Genomic DNA, 14,403 nt, shown 5'->3' with positions numbered 1-14,403 from the left:
GCAAGGGACTAGCCCGGCCCCTGCCCCACCACCTCGCATGTGTGGAGAAGTTTACCTTCCCTTCCCTTAGGCGGCGGGCGCAGCGGCGCAGCGGGCGACACACCAACTGGTGCGCGAGCTGGCGCTGCTGCGGCCGCAGTGGTGCGAGACGCTGCCGCGCGGCGTCGCGCTGTCGAGCGTCTCACGCCTCGCCGAGGCAATCTCAGTGCACTGCACTCTCCCTGCACTCTCCCTGCACTCTCCTTGCACTCTCCCAGCACTCTCCCTGCACTCTCCCTGCACTCCACGCTCCCTGAATCTCCCTGCAATCTCCCTGCACTCTCCCGCCCTGTAACGAGCGCCCACTCCCTCGCAAAGGCGGTCCTGCGGCCGCTGTACGAGAGCCTGGTCGCCCTCCGCCACATCTCCGAGCGAGACAGCCGCGCGCTGCACAAGGTGCTCCTCTCTCCCCATCTCTCCTCATCTCTCCCCACATCTCCCCATCCCTCCCGCACATCTCCCCACATCTCCCGCGCGCTGCACAAGGTGCTCTCCTTCCTGCTGCCCGCCTGCGAGCAGCTCCTCTCCGCCGCGGCGCGATCCCCCCTCGACGGGCGCTGCGAGCACCTCGTCCCGTCGCTGCGCCGCTGCCGCCAGCTCGGCCGGCTACTCGACGCGCGGCTGGCCGAGGTGGTGGCGTGGTGGGGCGAGGGCGAGCTCGACGCGATCTCGGCGCGCGACCTGCTCGTGCTGCTGCGCGCGATCTGGAACGAGGAGGCGCTCCTCGCCAACGCGCGCGAGATGCACCGCGCCCTCGTGGCCGAGGCGGCGCTGTAGATCGACTGTGGACTGCCATCGATGACTGAGAGCCATGCGTGCCGGTTTGGGTGGAGATGCAACCGCGCGATCCATTGACCGATCGACCGAGATACCGCGGCGGCACGTGTGCCCGGAAAACGCGTACAGCTATTGAAATGAATCAGCTGCTGCTTGAATGTTGAAAGAGAATCTTTGAAGCGAATACTGTATACGGCGATCGTTGGTTGGTGTCCCAGTCGTTGCACGTCTTGGTCGGACTGTGTTTCGCCTTCCTATCTAGACTGTGTAGGATCGCGCGCCTTGCGGGGGCCGGCGCGCGGAAAAGAGGTACCCGGGTACCTCTTGGCGCCATCGCCACGGTGCTGCAAGCAAGCAGCGCCGGGCGACGACGACTGACTGACTTACCGCCCGGCGGTCCCCCTCGGCACACCTCCGCTGCTTAATTTGACGGCTCGAACCCGTGAAGCTTCCCCGTGCGCGGGTTACCCCGCACACGGGTCAGCCTGCCAGCCACGTATCCACGCAAGCGTGGTCCGCGCGCATGGCATACAGGCAGGCGTTCGCCAGACAGCGCAGAGGCTAGGCGACCGGGGAAGGACTAGCTCGACTGATTGAGACATCCCCCATCCGACAAAAAGTAAACTCAAAGTAAAAATGAATTGCGCGGCCGCGTAACTTTTGGGCCGTCGATAAAAAGCGACAATAATAAATGCGTGGATATCGTCCAAATGCAAAGCCCGCTTTTGCCCTCGCTCGCGCTACGTAATGAATTTTACAACTACGTGATGAAATATGGCTGAGCCGTGCCTGAACAGCTTCGGGAGCCGCGCGTTCCAGGACCCGCACCTCAATTTTGCGCACGGCGGCCAGGCCGACTTTCGCGGCCGCCACAACGTGCTTTACAACTTCCTCTCTGCGCCCGGACTCTCGGTCAACGTCAAAATTCAGGAGGCGGTCTTCACAATCCACGACGGGGCGCTCACAGTCAATGGCTCCTTCCTAGTAGAGGCGCACGTCGTCGCGCGCTTTGCCAATCAGAGGAGCGCGAAAGCCTCGTTCTGGGGGTCCGAGCTCAGCGAGACCAACTTTGGCTGGCAGGTCATCAATGGAACTTGCGTCGGCCGCCCGTTCCGGTTCGGCAGACGCGGCCACAAGACCTGCTACGGCCTCAAGATGGCCATGGCCTACTCGAGCGCCACCTTCGAGTTGGGCAACTGGACAGTGACGGTGCACGGCATGCAAAGCTGCAAAGGCTGCCTTATCGCGGGACCCGAGCACCGCCTGGACCTAGGCTTCTCCGCGCGCGGAGACGCGCCATCTCGCAACAGGCCTCACGGCATCGTCGGTCAGTCTTACGCCGCCCCTTTCCACGCGCGGCACGGAAAGAAGGACCTCTACCCGTGGTCGGGCCACTATACGACCAGCGCCCAGGCGGAGGGCGCCATCGAGGGCACGGCCTCGGACTACGAAGTGCAGACTGCTCATGCAACGCGTTTTGCCTTTTCGCGCTTCGACGCTGCGAAGGGCGAGCCCGCATCTAAAGACAAGACCGAATCCGGCCTCATCGACGCGTCCTCCACAGACCGGATCTCAGTGCCACAGCAGGCTCAGCAGCGACGCCAGCTCTCGGAGGCTCTCTGCCCTCCGCCACCGCCGCGGCCATCCCCGACGCCGACACCACCCTCACCCTTGCCCTCGCCGTCACCCTCGCCCTCACCCTCACCCTCGCCCTCACCCTCACCCTCACCCTCGCCCTCGCCCTCGCCCTCGCCCTCGCCTTCTCCCTCACCCTCACCGCCCGACGCCGACACCGACAGCGACGGCATCCCCGACCCCGTCGACCCCGACTCGGACGGAGACGGCATCCCCGACGCCGAAGAGGGCACGGCCGACACAGACAGCGACGGCACGCCCGACGATCTCGACCCGATGACTGGGGCTCAGCTATGCCAGGCCGGGAGCGGCCAGAACTGGCACCAGGGATGGATAGTCGGAGCCCCCACCGCCGTCGTTCTGGCCACTGGAGGTCGTTACTGCCCCACTTGGACGAGGGAGGAGTGCGTTCAGCAGTGCGTCGACCAATGCGAGCCGTCGCACACAATCACCTCGAGCACCGGCTCGAAGCTTTGCGCCCGCACAAACGGCGTGGGGGGGCACTGGGGGACAGGGACTCTGATACCGACATACCTGGCGACAGGTCAGAGCATCACTCTCAATGGCGTCTCGTACGGAACCGACAACAACGGCTGCGCCTCCCATTGCGAATGCGTGTACAGCGGCTGCGGTGTGACCTACTTTGGCGCATACAACCGCGACAGCTCTCTCGCGCCAAGTGACTCCCTTGGCCTCAAGCCCCCGCAGTGGACCTGGGACCCGCTGAATCCCTACACACCCAACGCGCTCGACGGCAACATCTACAGCTGCCCATTCGTTGACCAAGAGCCGACATACGCCGCCGCAGACCCTGCTCAGGACTGCTGCGTCGGGGGCTGGAGGCCGGGGGAGGCCCTCGGTTCCGGATGGCAACAAAATGTGGACAACGAGTTCAGCAGCCTTGGTCTTGCAAAAACGAGGACGAATTGCGCCTACATCGTGAGGACCGTCCTACCAGAGGCAAACGGCGTTGACTGGGGGGTGAGGCCGTTCCCGAACGGGAAGCAGTGCTGGGCGGTCTTCAACCACACAAACACTTATGGCACGGATGCTGGAATGGGTGGCTATACGAGGGAGACCTGCGTGTTCGGCTTCTACTGCGGGCTCTCGGCGTTGCAGCAGGACAAGGGCACTTGCGTCATATCGCCGGAATCTTGAGCGTCCGCGAGATCACCGGGAGCCAATACACACGCCGCAGGAGGCGCACGTGCGTGGCAGGAGAGGGCACTCACGAGGGGAGGGGTGATGTGCATGCGTGTATGGGGTCGCGAGAGATTTTCGTTAGGGGGGGCGCGGGCGAGCGCCGCCAGCCAGCGCGGACGAGCGCTGCCAGCGCGGGGCCCGCCAAGGCAGGTGTGTCTGCTAGTACTGGTGTGCTCACACCACTACACTGTGAAGCTCTCCTTCCTCCGCCGCCTGCCGGTCCCTTGTCTCGCGGCTTCTTTCGCCTTTCGGCGCAACTCCGTCCTCCTCGCGGCGTATCCTGGCCCCTCGAGTCTATCGAGCTCCCCTCGCGCAAGGACCACATTTCTGACTCCCACTCCTCGAGAACCTCGAGAACAGGCAGCCGCTGGGTGATTTTTTTCGGGGAGTTTTTTTCGCTCACTTTTCCGATGGGCTCCGGACCGAGCGCAGAGAGCCGCGCGAGCGACGGCGACGAGCCGCCCCTCGAGGGTGTGGTTGACCAGGAGTACGGCTTTCGCGTGCACCGCGTTGAGGCAAACTCTCCAGGTGACCTCGCAGGCCTCCAGTCCATCCTCGACTACGTCGTCGTCGCGAACGGCAAAGCCCGGCCCGGCCGCACCGCAGATCCGCTGCGCGCCGACAGTCGCAGCCTGCCCCCCCCCCCCCCCCCGCCCGCTGCCCGCCGCCATCGCCCTCGGCTGACCGGCGCTCCCTGCCCGCCACGCGCGCGCCGCAGGGATCCGGCTCGATTCGGACGACGGCGTCTTTGTCAAGATGATCGGCGACTCGGTCGGAGGCGAGATCCCGTGCACCGTCTTCAACACGCAGACGCTGCGCACGCGCGAGACGGTGATCCGCCCCACCGCCAACTGGGGCGGCGCCGGGCTGCTCGGGGTGTGTGCGACCCGCCACAGCCAGCCTCGCCGTCATTGACTCTGTTTGTTCTCCGCGCAGACTTCCCTCGTCTCTTTCCGTAGGTCACGATTCGGTTCGACGTGGCGCGGCCGCTCGAGAAGCACACGCTGCACGTGCTCGACGTGTACCCCTCCTCCCCCGCCTCCGCCGCCGGCCTCGACGCCTTCAATGACTACATCCTCGGAGTGGGCGACTTGCTGTATGACGGGCCCGACGAGTTTGGCGAGATTGTCGCGTACAATTGCGGCAGGCCGGTGCGCCTGTACGTGTACAGCAGCAGGACCGAGGCGGTGCGCGAGGTGACCATCACTCCCTCCAAAGACTGGGGAGGCGAGGGCTGCCTCGGGTGCGGCGTGGGCTGCGGGTACCTCCACTCTCTCCCTCGCCGCCGCACGAAACTTGCCGCTGCAGCGACGCGCACTTCCGCCGCCGCCGCCGCCGCCGCGCCGGCGACTGGTGCTCCGGCGGCGGCCGAGGCGGCAGCGGCGGCAGCGGCGCAGCGGCCGTCGGCGGATGTGGCGGCGGCGGTGGCGGCAGAGGCGGAGGCGGCGGTGGAGGCGGCGGCGGAGGCGGCGGCGGCGGAGGCGGAGGCGGAGGCAGAGGAGGAGGCGGGCTCGGAGGTGGCAGCGGGCGGCGAGGGGGCGGAGGGCGGGGCGGCGGCGCTGGGTGTGGTGGCTAGCCCTGAGAATGGGGCGGCGGCGGCGGCGGCGTTTTGAGAGGAGGGGCAGAACCGGAGCTGTGCTGAATCGCGGGAGTCATTCCCTCTCATCGAGGGGGGTGTTAATTTGGGCGACGCCGGTGCTGATCCCACTCGGTTAGGGGCGCGCGCCTATTAGCCACCACGTTGTGAAAGAAAAAGAAAGTTACAGGCCGAGGCGCATATTCACGCGAAAAGGAATCGACGCGATTCGCGATGACCGATGTGTGCAACGTCTGGGGGGGCGACCCCCCCATCTTTGTTTACCGATGCGTCCTAGAATGCAAAAACGCATTCTAGGACGCACTTTTCATCTCAAAGATACCATGTGTCTCGGGTACACAGGGCATTCTAGGATGCGATGGCTGTCCTGGAGATAGCCGCGCCGTGTCTTTTGTTACGCGTTCCATCTTAGACGCCACAAGCATCTATAGATGCACAGCTGTTCTGAGATGGCACTTGCATACTAGATCACATTTTACTATACTTGGACAGGGAAGCGTCTCAGGAGACACCGTGTGTCGGGTGCACCGGGCACCGAGGGGGGAGCAGGGAGCCAGGGAGCACGAAAAGGCGGTGTGATCTCTCGGCACCCCCTGGGGGCCCTGCCTTGAGTGCTCGTGTGAGGTCTCTCCTCGCGGCCTGCCCCTCCTGGAGAACCAGGTTCTCAGCACCGCGCATGCATCTGCTCGCGCCACGAGCTCTGGGCGCAAAGACCAAAGTTGCATGCACTGCTTACGACGATCCGACGGCGACGCCGCCTCCCCCCCCCACCAACCAGTTTGCGCGGCAGGTAGCGGGGCCAGTTCGAGGCTGAGGGCGTGGGCGTGCGCCTAGACACGGAAGACAGCGTACTTCCGAGAGTCGGCCAGGCGCGGTTTTTCTTGTTTGACTTGGCGATTTGAGGGACCGGGCATCCCGACTCGCTCCTGCTCCTCGCTCCTCGCTCGGTGAGCTGTCGCCCACCAGCGCGCGGCGACCGCGCGCACACCGTGCCCGCCGGCTCGCCGCCCTCCTCACCACCCGTCGGCGCTGTCCGCAGGCATGTGAGTCAGAACGGCGACCGCGCAGCGCGCACGGGTGTCTTGCTCGCCACCACCCTCTCGCCCCCGCTCCGTGACCGCCGCCGCCCGCGCCACCGCCGCCGCCAACACCGCCTCGCGCCTCGCGCCTCGCTCTCGCCGCCCCCGCCGCCCGCCCTCGACCTCGCGACGGCGTCCTTCTGGGGATCTGCGGGTGGCTTGCCCGCCTCGCCGCCGCCCCCACAGCGTGACCGCTTCCGCCGCCCCCACAGCGTGACCGCTTCCGCTCGATCGGTGAGCCGTCGCCCACCACGCGCGCTCTCACGGCGACCGCGGGCCGCTCATCGCCTCCGCCACGTCGCAGGTGTTTGATCTGGGCAGGAAGCGGCGCTGGTGACGGCAACCGGCAGCCACGTGCACGGAGTGCTAAGCGAGGTGCCTGTGTCCAAGTCTGAGTAGCCCGTGGCCGTGAGTGGCGTCAGGGGCAGTGTTCTGTGACTGTGTCCTGTGCGTGCTGTTCAGTGTGAGTCGGTGCAGCGGTGGGCCTGCTGCCGCTGCCACACGTGAGAGCCGCTGTCCGTGCCCCAGCACGTTGCGCGGAGAGGCTATAGGGCGCCCACCCACGAGTGCTCGGGTGGGCGCGCCGCGGCTGTGCGAGTAGTAGCGCAGCAGCCGCGGCGCACAGCCGGGGGCACGGCCCGCCGCGCAGCGCTCGCCACACCGATTTTCGTTTTCTTTTTTGTTTTTATACGTGCGTGTATTTCTTGAGATCCACACGCTGTTCAAAATATGCGCGCGTCTTCTGAGACACGCGCTGTTCACAGTATGCACGGCGCGTCTTTTGAGACAGCAACGCCAATCGGAGATGCCGCGAGCAATTCGGGATGCGCGGAGCAACTAATATAGACTCGCGCATCTTAGGATGCTCGAGCATACCGAGGACAGCGAGCGTCTAAGTAGGAGGCCTACTAGACGCACTCTAATCCAGAGACGCATTCGGTAAACAAAGATGGGGGGGTCGCCCCCCCAGACGCAAAGCATCATAGTCTGAGGGTTAGGTTTCTGGAGCCTCGGGTGCTTTTACGCTTTTGATCGGGTCAGGGGAGAGTGCGACTTTTACCACTTTGGTCGTCTCGGAGCGCCCAACTTTTAGCATTTTTCAAGTTTTTCTTCGGCGCTGCGCGCCGGGTGCAGTAAGTACTAGCTATCCGTCCCGCAAACGCCGCAAACGGCAGAAGTAGTTCCTGCACACTATGCCTAGAAAAATGCCGCTCGCCTCGAAAGCGCCCGCCGGTGTGTGTCCAAACACATGCACATGTGCATGCACATGTCCATGTCCATGTCCATGTCCATGTCCATGTCCATGTGCCATGTGCATGCACATGTAGCGCTACAAGTTTGTCACACATTGATAAGGGCGCTGCTGAGCACGAGGCTGAGGCGCTGAGCCGCTGAGCCCGGGGCTCTTTGCGGCGGCGGCGATGCGAAAGGTAAAAGGATCTGGTGGCGATGAAGGTGGTGGAGCTCAAGGAGGAGCTGGGCGAGCGTGGCGAGGCCCTCTCGGGCAACAAGGCGTGGCTGCGCCGCCGGCTGCACGCCGCTATGCGTCGAGCTTTGCCTCGATGCACTTGATGCTCCCAATCTCCTTCTCCCAGATCTGAATCTGCTTGACCATGTAGGGCTTGACACTGCAGAGGCAGGCAGGCGCGTACAACGGCATGCGCAAGAACTTGCTCCGTGGGAGCGGGCTCTATCCCTCTACTTTGGGGCGGCGCCTGAAGATAGCCATCTTCGCCCCAGGGGGTGGCCATGATTTCGAGGCGGATTTGATGCCGCTGAGATCGACCTCACCGATGGCCATGTTGCTCGCAAGTTGCGCCGCTCTCGGGAGCTTGCGTCGCGACTATCGGCGATCTGCTTTGTCCGGCGGCACGGGGATGAAGCCACTCTGAAGGCACCCCGCCGCGGCTTCCCATCATCCGTGCCGGATTTTTCAGTGTATTCTGCTGTGTTTCGCCTTCCTATCTATCTACTCTGCTGACAGGGTTTGCGATGAGGAGCGACCCGAAGGGTTTCTCGGAGCTTAGTGCACCACTAACCGCCGAAGCGCAAGAACTCTACGACGGATCGGGCTCATACTAGCACCCCACCTCGCGAGCCGACGTTCTGGCTCAGCGAGGTTGCTGCGGAGCACTCGCGGACCGGTTCTTCTGGCCCGGCGAGGCCGCTGCGGGGCACCCGGCGGCTCGGGTCACTTCTCAGCGCAAACTCAGTCGAGCACGAGGTAAGGTGTGTGTGTAAAGGCGGCGCGGCACGGTAAGGGTCGGTGGTAAGGCGGCGCGGCGGCAACAGATGGCAGGCATGGCTGTCTTCACACCGTGCCGATCGTTGACCGCTTTGCCGGTCAGCCCTGTGATGGAGGACACTGTGAGGCAGGATCCGTCTGTCAGTTCGCATTGATGCAAAACGAAAGGCCCCCCCGAGCATGGCTGGCTGGAGTTCGAGGCATGCGCGGCCTTTTTCTCATTTTAGCCTTGTTGTCGTCGGCCGACGGTCGCGTTCGTCGCGGTGCCCGTGGGGTGCCCCATGCGCCGCTTCACCCGCAGCTGGCTCGGCGCATCGAGGGCAGCATCGTCGACCACCGCGCGCGCTTTCCGGCCGCCAGCCGGCAGCTTGCCGTGGGCTGCGGGTGCTCTCGCCGTTGGCTTTTGGGCTGGCTCCACCGACAACGAGCAAAGGAACAGGAGGCTACCTTCCGGCTTCAACGCGTGCGCGTGCTGCGACGCGCGGCCGCTGACAGACGCGCAGCAGGCGCTCAGACCAAAGCTGGAGGGCATCGTCGGCTCGGGAAACGTGTCTCATGACGTCGAGCAAAACGGTGCGCCAGAACGAGAGAGCAGAGTTCGGATCGCGTAGCTCTCGCGCAATCCCTTCCCAAAAAACAGACGCCAGTTCTGTCGCAGGCGCACGGATCGGGCTGGGCAAGGCGTTTTGCGTGGTCAAGCCGGGGACGATCGAGGAGGCGCTCGAGGTGCTGCAGGCCTGCGTCTTAATTCATCATCAGCTACTTCTTAAAAACTGAGTACCGCCCTCGTCCGCGAGGTGCCTAAGAATGAGTCATGAATGAGTAATGCAGGCCTGTGTCGACGCGGACGTCTGCGTCCTCCCGCAGGGCGCAAACACTGGCCTCACCGGCGGGTCAGCGTCTCTAGAAGCGGAACGCGTCTTCTTGTCTCCCTGCTAGCGCTCGAGAGGGCATGTACTCGACTGCACTCGGCCGTAGTCCGCTGAGTTCATTGTATTCGCAGCCCCGCGTGCTCTCGCGGTGCTCTGAGTACACATCGCACAACACCGACTGCACACCCTCATGCTGGCGGATGCACACCACCGTAGGTCAGTGCCTCGCGGAGCGGGCTCCACCCTTGACAGGCGAGATCGGCCGAGATCAGCCCAGATCACCCGAGATCACTCGAGATCACCCGAGATCGGCCCAGATCACCCGAGATCACTCGAGATCACCCGAGATCGGCCCAGATCTCCCGAGATCATTCGAGAGCAGCCGAGATGGCCCGAGAGCATCCGAGAGCATCCGAGATGACCCGAGATGACCCGAGATGACCCGAGATGACCCGAGATGACCCGAGATGACCCGAGACGACCCGAGGTGACCCGAGATGACCCGGACAGGCCCACTGTCGTGCTAAACATGCGCCGGCTCAACTCGATCATCCCAATCGACGGCGGGGAGCGTGTCGTGTGCCTCGCTGGCGCAGGCATCTACGACGTGCTTACCAAGGTACTGCACAGTACACCACACACACACACACACACACACACACACACACACACACACACACACACACACACACACACACACACACACACACACACACACCAGGGGTCTCTAGCGGGCATCTACGACGTGCTCACCAAGGCCGCCTCGCACACACCGCTCGCCCATGCGCACCGGGCCCTTGCACTTTGAATGCCGTGCGGCTCCTGTCGTCTAGACGTGGAGTCGCGAGGGCTTAGCCCGGCCCTTGCCCCTCCACCGCGTGTGTTTGGCGAAGTCTATCACCCCTTACCTCGCCTTACGCCGCCTCGCTCGGACTAATCGTTATGTTAGTATTGTTGTTGATGTTGTTGTTATTGTGATCATTATTCACCGTAGGCCGCCTCGCTCGGCCGAGAGTCGCATTCGGTGCTCGGCTCCATCTTCCTCAACCCGCCTGTTAATTAACAAACCAATTATTAAGTAACTAATGACAGGTGCTCGGCTCCATCTTCCTCAACCCGAGCACCGGCGCGGGCATCGCGTTTGGCGCGGGAGCATCAGACGCGGAAGATCTCCCCATATCTCCCCGTATCTCCCCGTATCTCCCCGTACCTCGCCCCGGCCGCGTGGCCCTCCACCCTAGAAGCGGAAGATCTCCCCGTATCTCCCATATCTCCCCGTATCTCGAGGCCTAGAAGCGGAAGACGCAGTCTTGTGTTCAGCTAGTGCTCGAGAGGACACTTCGGCCGTACTCGGCCGCATTCAGCTGCATGCGCCTCCCTCGTACTCCTGCGGTGCTCTGAGTACACTGCACAAGGCCGTACTCCCGCCCTCATGTTTGCGTATGCACCGCAACACGCCTCACTCTCCCCCTTTCCCTCACGCAGGCTCGGGAGGGACCCAGACCAAGAAGGGGCCTGTGCCCATGGAGCGGCTCCTGTCCGCGTCGGTGTGTTTCTTTTCACCTGTGTTTCTCTTCTCTAGGCCTGTGTACATGGAGCGGCTCCTGTCCGCGTCGGTGTGTTTCTTCTTACCTGTGTTTCTCTTCTCTAGGCCTGTGTACACGGAGCGGCTCCTGTCCGCGTCGGTGTGTTTCTTTTCACCTGTGTTTCTCTTCTCTAGGCCTGTGTACACGGAGCGGCTGCTGTACGCGTCGGTGGACAAGAGTAGAAGACCCGCCTCAGCCTCTCTCACAGCACACCGGCACGGCGAGGGGTGGACTGGCGCACACTAGCACACTAGCACACTAGCACACTAGCACACTAGCACACTAGCACACTAGCACACTAGCACACTAGCACACTAGCACACTAGCCCACTAGCCCACTAGCCCACTAGCCCACTAGCCCACTAGCCCACTAGCCCACTAGCCCACTAGCCCACTAGCCCACTAGCCCACTAGCCCACTAGCCCACTAGCACACTAGCACACTAGCACACTAGCACACTAGCACACTAGCACACTAGCACACTAGCACACTAGCACACTAGCACACTAGCACACTAGCACACTAGCACACTAGCACACTAGCACACTAGCACACTAGCACACTAGCACACTAGCACACTAGCACACTAGCACACTAGCACACTAGCACACTAGCACACTAGCACACTAGCACACTAGCACACTAGCACACTAGCACACTAGCACACTAGCACACTAGCACACCGCGCCGGAGCCGCTTTAGCGACTCCGCTGAGAAGAACGGCGACGCACTCTGCCCGAGCACATCCCCTGTCCAGCGTCCACCCATACCGCGCTGGGTGTCCAGTCCGAGCCTCTGGCTGTCACCCCCCGAGCCTCTGGCTGTTCTTCACCCCCCGAGCCTCTGGCCGTTCTTCACCCCCCGAGCCTCTGGCTGTTCTTCACCCCCCGAGCCTCTGGCCGTTCTTCACCTCCCATACTAGCCAACTCGCCAGTGTGTCCGCAGGTGGACAAGCATGGCAAGGTTCAGCTCACTAACACGCTCGGCCTCAAGGGGTCGGGCAAGGCGCTCTACCCTAGAAAAGAAGACGTGTTCTTGCATTCCAAGCAGCGCTCGAGGGGACAAGCATCCAACCGTATTCCGCCGTACTCCGCTGTTTCCCCCCCTCCTCGCACGCACCCGTGCTCACGCGGCGCTCTGATTGCGCTGCACGCTACCGCACTCGTGCCCTGAGGATGGCGTACTCACCACGCAGGCTGCTGCTCTTATCTCCCCAGATCTCCCCAGATCTCCCGCCCTGAGGCTGGCGTACTCACCCCCCCGTAGGAGCTCTACAGCAAGCTCGAGGCGGGGTCGCTCTCGCAAGCGGACGTCGACCCGAAGTGCTCCCACACGCCCCACGGGACCGAACCCACGCTGGAGTCGAGACTCTGGAGGTATGGCACCTAGGTGCCGCCTGCCCGCGTCGCAGACGTCGTACAAGGTCTGCTCACCCACGCGCACTGGGCCTTGCACGTTGAATGCCGTGCCATCTTCTGCCCGTGACCGCGTGTGGAGATGCGAGGGCTGCCTGGCTCCTGGCCCTTGCTCCACCACTTTGCGTGTGTGGTGGAGACGTTTACCCTACCTTACCTCACCTTAGGACGAAGTGTGCCAGCTGGACAAGTCCGTCTCGCGCTTCAACGCGGACACAAAGGGACCGAGCGCTTGCCGCTCCGAGGGCAAGGTGATTCATTAATGAGTGAATTGGTCGATGAATCAATAAAGCGGCCGAGCGCCTGCCGCCCCCTTGCCCCACCACCTCATGTGTGTGGAGAAGTTACTTTGCCTTTCCTTACCTTACCTTACCTAGTTGATTACCCTCGCGTCATTCTTGTGATCCAGTAGCAGTATGAGTTACTAGTGTCGTGAAGCCTCACTCTTCATTATTACCACCAAGGTGATGATCCTCGCGTCGGTGCACGACACGTTCGAGAAGCCGCAGTCCTTACCTAAAAAAGAAATACCTCTTGAACCCCAGGTATTTCTTTTTTAGGTGCACGACACGTTCGAGAAGCCGCAGTCCTTACCTAAAAAAGAAATACGTGCTGAAGTCGAGACGTATTTCTTTTTTAGGTGCACGACACGTTCGAGAAGCCGCAGTCGGCCGACGTGCTCTGGGTCTCGTCGCCCAGATGTATTTCTTTTATTCGGCAGCACGTCGGCGGAGACGTATTTCTTTTTTAGGTCTCGTGCAAGGACCTGGCCACGGCGCACCAGCCCTAGAAGCGGAGTACGTAGTCTTGGACTTCCGATTAGCACTCGAGAGGACACGTTTCAACGGTATCCAGCTGGACTCCGCTGTATTCGTTGTATTCGTATCCGTGGCGCTCACGCGGTGCTCTGAACTCACTGCACCGCCCTGATGTGTTGGCGTGTCGACACAGCGCAGGCGCACAAGGTGAAGGCGGAGGTCAACTTCGGCAACGGCGTCAAGGTCATGCCGCCCATACTCAACATCACAAGCAGTACTCATAACTACGATGAGGAGTCATTGTTCTCGCGCGTCAAGGACATGCCGCCCTCGTGCGAGTACATGGACGCGGACTCGGTCAAGGCCGTCGACGAGGCGGGCGGCATCATAAGCTCTAGCCCTCACGCTCACACTCACACACTCACACACTCACACCCACTCTCACTCTCACCCCTCACCCCTCACCCCTCACCCTCACACGCACACTCACACTCGCCCTCACCCTCACCCTCACCCTAATCACCCTCACCCTAATCACCCTCACCCTAATCACCCTCACCCTAATCACCCTCACCCCAACCCTCACCCCAACCCTAGGCGGGCCGCATCATCTGCTGGGCCATCCGCGTGGTTGGCATCGGCCCGACTCTAAAGATGGCGCGCGGACCTCAAGCCCGAGCCCGAATCTCGGGCGATCTCGGGCGATCTCGGGCGATCTCGGGTGATCTCGGGCGATCTCGGGTCCTCCAGGCGTGGGACCTCAAGCTCAAGTTCGAGGCGCTGCCGATCCCGTTCGCCAAGGTGCTCCCCGGCAGGGCGATCTCCCCACATCTCCGCAGATCTTACCACATCGCCCCACATCTCCCCACATCTCCCCACGTCTCTCCACGTCTCCCCACATCTCCCTACACCTCCCCACATCTCCCCGCATCTCCCCACATCTCCCCACATCTCCCCAGATCTCCCCACGCCTCGCCATATCTCCCCAGATCTCCCCAGATCTCCCCAGATCTCCCCACGTCTCGCCATATCTCCGCAGATCTCCCCACATCTCCCCAGATCTCCCCAGATCTCCCCAGATCTCCCCACGTCTCGCCATATCTCCGCAGATCTCCCCACATCTCCCCAGATCTCCCCACGTCTCCCCACGTCTCGCCAAGGTGATCCCCGACAAGGCGATGTTCCTCTTCAACGGCC

At 62.7% G+C, this 14,403-nt stretch overlaps 4 protein-coding genes across 4 annotated transcripts in view; all 4 read left to right on the top strand.

The window, feature by feature from the left end:
• Window positions 1–816, top strand: part of DSL1 (Centromere/kinetochore protein zw10) — a gene marked incomplete at both ends in the record, with an annotated part of 4,357 nt that extends 3,541 nt beyond the window's left edge. Inside the window, 3 exons of the mRNA XM_005773388.1 lie at window positions 71–205; window positions 358–435; window positions 526–816. Of these exons, the coding sequence (XP_005773445.1) occupies window positions 71–205; window positions 358–435; window positions 526–816 (504 nt within the window). The remainder of the gene's footprint in view (window positions 1–70; window positions 206–357; window positions 436–525) is intronic.
• Window positions 817–4,064: 3,248 nt separating this feature from the next.
• Window positions 4,065–5,370, top strand: EMIHUDRAFT_208114 (hypothetical protein; the record flags this gene model as incomplete). Its single annotated transcript, XM_005773387.1, has 4 exons — window positions 4,065–4,278; window positions 4,373–4,530; window positions 4,614–4,897; window positions 5,325–5,370. The coding sequence occupies 4 exons, from the start codon at window positions 4,065–4,067 to the stop codon at window positions 5,368–5,370; spliced, it is 702 nt and encodes a 233-aa protein (XP_005773444.1).
• A 3,486-nt stretch (window positions 5,371–8,856) lies between these two features.
• EMIHUDRAFT_208111 (hypothetical protein) lies at window positions 8,857–9,352 on the top strand (the record flags this gene model as incomplete). The annotated part of the gene is made up of 2 exons (XM_005773386.1): window positions 8,857–9,148; window positions 9,234–9,352. 2 exons carry the CDS (start codon window positions 8,857–8,859, stop codon window positions 9,350–9,352), a joined length of 411 nt encoding a protein of 136 aa, XP_005773443.1.
• Window positions 9,353–9,662: 310 nt separating this feature from the next.
• On the top strand, window positions 9,663–13,866 carry LDH1 (D-lactate dehydrogenase; the record flags this gene model as incomplete). Its single annotated transcript, XM_005773385.1, has 16 exons — window positions 9,663–9,699; window positions 9,958–10,066; window positions 10,442–10,471; window positions 10,540–10,591; window positions 10,933–10,960; window positions 11,168–11,201; window positions 11,979–12,038; window positions 12,300–12,355; window positions 12,423–12,456; window positions 12,616–12,699; window positions 12,913–12,930; window positions 13,089–13,133; window positions 13,200–13,223; window positions 13,405–13,449; window positions 13,525–13,581; window positions 13,804–13,866. Coding segments are annotated over exons 2-16 (720 nt in total), but the record flags the coding sequence as incomplete, so codon positions are not given.
• Between the last annotated feature and the right edge of the window lie 537 nt (window positions 13,867–14,403).

This window comes from Emiliania huxleyi (assembly GCF_000372725.1).
Source record: "Emiliania huxleyi CCMP1516 unplaced genomic scaffold EMIHUscaffold_34, whole genome shotgun sequence".
Lineage (NCBI taxonomy): Eukaryota > Haptophyta > Isochrysidales > Noelaerhabdaceae > Emiliania > Emiliania huxleyi.
This window is presented reverse-complemented; position numbering and strand designations above follow the sequence as displayed.